General features: G+C 59.2%; 1 protein-coding gene across 1 annotated transcript; it reads left to right on the top strand.

The window, feature by feature from the left end:
• Positions 1 to 1,999: 1,999 nt before the first annotated feature.
• LRRC10B (leucine rich repeat containing 10B) lies at positions 2,000 to 5,375 on the top strand. Its single transcript, XM_036859376.1, has one exon. It carries the CDS (start codon positions 3,323 to 3,325, stop codon positions 4,199 to 4,201), a length of 879 nt encoding a protein of 292 aa, XP_036715271.1. The 5' UTR covers positions 2,000 to 3,322; the 3' UTR covers positions 4,202 to 5,375.
• The last annotated feature ends 526 nt before the right edge of the window (positions 5,376 to 5,901 follow it).

Below are 5,901 nucleotides of genomic sequence, written 5' to 3' on the forward strand. Positions count from 1 at the left end.
GCAGGGGGGCATGGGTGGGGGTGGGGAACCAGAGGGGCCTTGGCAGGGTCAGTGGGTCAGGGGTCTGGGGTGCTTGTGGGGGCACGGGAGGGGCGACAAAGGAGACTTCTACATTACACGTGCTGTTTTCTTCCTTTTATTTAAAAGAAAATAGATTTAAAGCAAGTATGACAAAATGTGAGCAATTGTCAGCGCTGGATTCTGGGCACAGGGGTGTTTATCACAGACGGCTTTGTACTTTTTCTGTATTTCAAAAATTTATTTTAAAAATACAGATTTGGAGGTGGGCAGGACAGTTATAGCTCATGATTAGGAACAGAGAGGCCGTTTTGGGGGGCCGAGGGGCCTGTTCCTTGGACATTTTTCCAGCGCACGTGGGCAGAGGGGCTGGCCGGGATCTGGGCCCATTCCTGGAGCTGTCAGAGCCCCTCCCTGCGCCCAGGTTTCAATTTCCTGCCTTCCCGGGGAGTGGGGAAAGGCTGAGAGGCCCCGTGCTGGGGGTGAAGCTAATTCATTAGTGACGCCTTGACAAGGACTGGGCGCCCGCAGTGACAGTGTGATTCATCAACACGATTGCCCCACTATCAGCCTGCGTGGGCCCGGAACGGCAGTACATTCTACCTTTACTCACTGAGAAGGGCCTGGTGGGAGGCGAAGGTACAGCATCTACCCAGAGCAAGAAAAAGACTCGAAGAAAGAAGAGGGCTGGTCCCCTGCACCCTTGAACCCAGGAAGCTCTGCCAAGCCTGGTGCTGGCGTTGCAGGGGCTCATGCAGTTCCTGCCCATGCTGGCAGAGCCCAGGAGGGCTGCCTGGTGCTGGAGCGCCAGCTCCGAGCATGTGGTGAGGGGGGCTGGCTGGGCTTCCTCCTCCACAGCAAATGTTCCCTTGGGGAAACTGCTGGGGGAGGGTGGGCAGGAGGAGGTGGGGGGTTGTGGGGGAGGTGCTCATTCTTATCCCGGCTGCCTGGCTGGGTTTTCCTCAGCCTTCTGGTGTCTGAGGTGTCACCTTTTCCAGTCTCCCAAATGAGTAGAAGGGAGAAAGTTGGACTGGGGCTTAGGTGGGGTCTGGAAGGAGCTTGAAGTCCCTCTGGCTGGGGCTCAGAATTCTCCTACATCCCAGATCTGGTGTCTGGGTCCCACTTATTCTCTGTCCGGGTCTTCTACCTCAGCTTGCATCTTATCAGTCTTCGTTCCAGGACAGGGGTCCAAGGCTAGCTCCTGGCTCAGAGCAGTACCCGTCTCTATGTTCACCCCATGACACCCCTTGCCTGATTACAACTACTATTGCTCTGCTCTTTCGTTGCTTTATCCAACACATAGATATCGAGTATCTGAGAAAAAGATGCCAGGAGCGAAAAAAGGTACACACTGAATAATTCCATTTATATGAAATTCAGGAGCAGGCAAAACTGATCCATGATAGAGGTCAAGATCATGGTTGCCTCTGGGATTGACTGGAAGAGGCAGGTGTGAGGGAACTCTGAGTGATGGAAATATTACATGGGTGTTTACATTCGTCAAAACTCACCAGACTCTACACTTATGATCTATGCATTTCACTCTATGTAAAGTTCGCCTCCATCTTTTAAAATGTTGATAATTTTCATGGAATGAACTACTATGTGCCAGACCCTGTGCCAGCAGGGAAGGAGACAAGCTTACCTGCCCCAGCCAGCTTACATTTCAGGGGTTGTAGTTTTCATCCTCTCCTTGCACTGGCCCCTGCTGTCTGCCCTTGGGCTGGCCTCCTTCCCAGATTGTAGTGGAGATGGGAGTGGGGGTGGGTCAGAGGGCAAGATGCCGTCTAGAGGTCTGTCCCTGCAGCCAATTACATGGTCACACCCACCAAGGTGGGAAGGCAGGATGGAGGAGGCCTGGAGCCTGCAGACTTGACTTCCTGGCTGTACACTCTACTCGCTGTGTGACCTTCAGCAAGTTGCCTGCCTAATCCCTCTGGGGCCACTTTCCTCATCTTTCCTATGGGATTAATAATGCCTTTGTCGTAAGAGTTAGACTGAGGCTCTGCTGTGAGAAAATTCATGGACAGAGGTGGAGTCATTGTTTCCATTTATTGGAGTGGTACTTGGTTAAGAGCAAAAGTTGGAGAGTCAGACTAGTTTCTCCATCTTTAAAATTGGGGCAAGGAGGGTACCTACCTCATAGACTGTGGCAAGGACTCAGCGCAATGCTTTCAGCATAGTGCTGGGCCCATGGCAGGCTGGCAATAAACCAGAGGGAGTGTTTCTGCTGGCAGCTCTGGCAGGAGGGCTTGGTGCAGGAGGGGAGAAGTCATGGGCAAAAAGCTGTAGGTGGGAGCGTGAGCAAGAGGAACGGTTCCAGAACGAGCGTGGTCATCACTGGTGGTGCTCAAAGGCGCTCATGTGCGCCAGTCCTCCGTCCACCGCAGCCACACACCGACCTTGAGCATAGCTGGAGGGACTCGGCAGGAGAGGGGGGTGTGAGTGCACGAACCAGGAACCTGCTGTGCACTGCGGGTGCACTGGGAGGGGGAGGGGGGCGGAGCCAAGCTTGGGTCCCCGCAGATCCTCAGCTGTGACCCAGTCTGAAAAAGCCCAGAAAGGAACAATGGTCTGAGTTACTATCCTAAAGTGACCCCAGCGGGAAGACTGGGCCCACGCCGCTGGACACGAACGGCCGGCAATGACCGCGCCCCTCAGTCCGTCCTCGAGAGCCACTTGTCCAGAGTCCTGGGTCGCGCGCCGGCGTTTCCTCGGTCCTTGGCTCCTTCTTCTTGGACTTGCAGCTCTGGACGCACACAGCCGCACACCAAACGGCTCGCTGTGGCTGGAAGTGTAGACAGCGTCTGTCGTCGGGTCTGTGCTGGCACGGTGCCAGGTTTGCGGACAGCGGATCTTGGGTTCCCTCGGCGAGCGCTGGCTCCGGGGCTGGTCGGGTGGGAACACGGGGCGCGAGCCCCGGCGCCCGTACCCCGCTCTGGTGGCACCTTGGCCCCGCCCCGCCCTCCCTCCGCCTCATTGGCAGCCGCACGCGCGTCGGGGGTTGCCAGGGCAACGGGTCTCCGAGTTGCAAGTCAGTGCTAACCTGAGCCAGTCGGCCTCCGGCGGAGGGAGCAGGAGAGGCCGGAGGGCGGGCGGCGGAGCGCGGCGCGTGGCGCGCGGCGGCTGGGCCCCAGGAGGGCGCCTCCTCCCAGCCAGGCACGGCCCCCCTCCCGGCGCAGGGGCAGGCCGGGGCGGGGGGCCCCGGAGCCGGCGCGGCCTTGGCCTCGTCGAGGAGGCCGGGGGGTCGCGAGGGCGGGGCGATGCCGGGCGGCGGCGGCGGCCCCGGCCGGGGCCCGTGACCATGGGCATAGCCGAGTCCACGCCGGACGAGCTGCCATCGGACGCGGAGGAGCAACTGCGCAATGGCGAGCAGCAGTTGGAGCTGAGCGGGAGGCGGCTGCGGCGGCTGCCCAGCGCCGTGTGCGCACTGAGCCGCCTGCAGAAGCTGTACGTGAGCGGCACGGGGCTGCGCGAGCTGCCCGAGGAGATCGAGGAGCTGCGCGAGCTGCGCATCCTGGCGCTCGACTTCAACAAACTCGAGCGCCTGCCCGACGGTCTGTGTCGCCTGCCGCGCCTCACGCGCCTCTACCTGGGCAGCAACCGGCTGCCGGCGCTGCCCGCCGACTTCGCGCAGCTGCAGAGCCTGCGCTGCCTCTGGATCGAGGGCAACTTCCTGCGGCGTTTCCCGCGGCCGCTGCTGCGCTTGGTGGCGCTGCAGTCGCTGCAGATGGGCGACAACCGGTTGCGTGCGCTGCCCGCGGAGCTGCCGCGCATGACGGGCCTGCGCGGCCTCTGGCTCTACGGCAACCGTTTCGAGGAGTTCCCGCCCGCATTGCTGCGCATGGGCCGCCTGCACATCCTCGACCTAGACCGCAACCGCCTGGGCGGCTTCCCCGACCTGCACCCGCTGCGCGCTCTGCGCGTCTTCTCCTACGACCACAACCCGGTCACTGGGCCCCCCCGCGTCGCCGACACGGTCTTCCTTGTGGGCGAGGGCGCCGTCGAGCGCATGGCCGAGCGCGACGAACCCACGCCCCGGCCGCCGCCGCGGCGCCCAGCGCGGGCCTTTGACGATGAGGAGGAAGAAGACCTGCTCATAGGGGGCGGGAGCTCCCGGGCTCTGGGGCCCCCCGTGGACAGCCTCTGCGCCCTGGAAGCAGCTCCAGGACTGGGCACCTGAGCCTGTGCCCTGGGTGTTGGGCCTCGGCCACTCTGGGAGGAGGGCCTCTGGGAAGGTTTGTGGGAACGGTGGGTCCCTACTTGGGGCAGAGAAGGGGTCTCTTTGGGCAAGCTGCCGGGGACAGGCAGGCCTGGGGGCCATCTTCAGACATTCCAGGGTAATGAAAAGACTGCCTACTGGCTGGTCTCTGGGCGGTCTTCAGGCCAAGAAGTCCTGGTTCCGTCCAGTTCTTATAGCTCCGTCTGGTCCCTGATAGAGTCACTGACAACACAGTAGTAAAGGCACCAGCTTCTTCCTGGAACCAGGGTCACCACTGACCATGGAATCATCCCCTTGGCTGAGTCTGGAAGCTCAGGGCACCCACCAACCTCCCTCCTCCTGGAGTCTGGATCTTCTAGGTCCACCCTTTCTGGTGTAGGAGCCGCTACCTCTGGAGTGGACCACATGCCTGCTTGAGGCAGAACTGCCCCCAGAAGAAGGCCTGGCCCAGGGGCAAGGGCTTGGAGTTGGGGCTGGTGCCCAGGACAGACAGGTGTGGGAAACCGGGATTGGGGCCCTAACACCATAGCTGCCCTTGTTCCTCCACCAGGGCTCATGGTACATACCTCCTTCTCCAGGTCCCCTAAGTTTTGTGTGGGGAAGGGGGGACTCAGAAGGCAAGGTCTCTGCCCTTGCCTTTTATTCTGTTCTCTTCTTCCAGCTTGTGCCTGGAATCTTGCTGGAAAGAGAACATTCCCTCCCTTCCCCACAGCCTGAGCCTTCCAGCTGTCAAGTTTGAAAAGAAGCCACTGTGCCTCTAGGGCCTCCTGCACTGGAGAGAGAGGCTCTCCACTCTGGGCGGCTGCTCCAGTGTAGCCACTGCCTGTACTCTCCATTCCCTTAAATGGGCACCATCGGGGTGGCTGGCATGGCGTGGGGCATGGGACGAGCACTGTGTGCCTCCACTCCGTCACCAGGACAGCCTCCGGGGGTGAGGAGTGAGGCCTCGCTCTGCAATTCCCAGGGCCAGATCTTTCCCATCCAAGCAATAATGGGAGGAGGGCCCAGGGCCAGGGCCACTCAGGGACACTGTCGGGGGCAGGGCCCCCCCATGGTAGCGTTTTCTTTAGGAAGAAAAAAAAAAAAAACTGGCTGTAAACATAAATTATATTTCTCGGAGAAAGAATGTTCGTTTCCCGCATGCCTGTTTATTTATAAGCCCTGGGAGCACTGGGTCCCGTTGCTGTGGGGACCGTGGACTCCCTCTGGCACTGCCCTCTGTCCATGTGCTCCAGCTCTATGTCACAGTGGCCCTGGCCAACTGTTGTGTCCTGTCTGGGGAACAAGAGCTTGTCTTCAGTCACAAATGCCTTTGGCTGCTCAAGACTGCTCTCTCATCTGGCTGTATCTTACTCTCTGCCACCTGGCCACCGGCCCTCACCCCCAGTCCCCCTTCCTTGGTCTTCTCCAGCTTAATTCTCAAATTCCCGACTCTTAATATGTTTTTGAATCTCAAGCTTGGCTGACCTTTCTCTATTCTTTCACTGGCACTGACCCCCATCCTCCCTGTCTGTGACTCTATTCTTCCCTCCTTCCATCTCCCTGGCTCCATTTTCCTCTCTCTGTCTCTCCCTCATAGTCTTTTTTTTTTTTTTTTAACTCAGTCATTACTTTCTCCCCTCATTGTTCAGGAAAAAAATGTTTAAATATTTAGAGAAAGA

Source organism: Balaenoptera musculus, chromosome 8 (assembly GCF_009873245.2).
Source record: "Balaenoptera musculus isolate JJ_BM4_2016_0621 chromosome 8, mBalMus1.pri.v3, whole genome shotgun sequence".
Classification (NCBI taxonomy): Eukaryota; Metazoa; Chordata; class Mammalia; order Artiodactyla; family Balaenopteridae; genus Balaenoptera; species Balaenoptera musculus.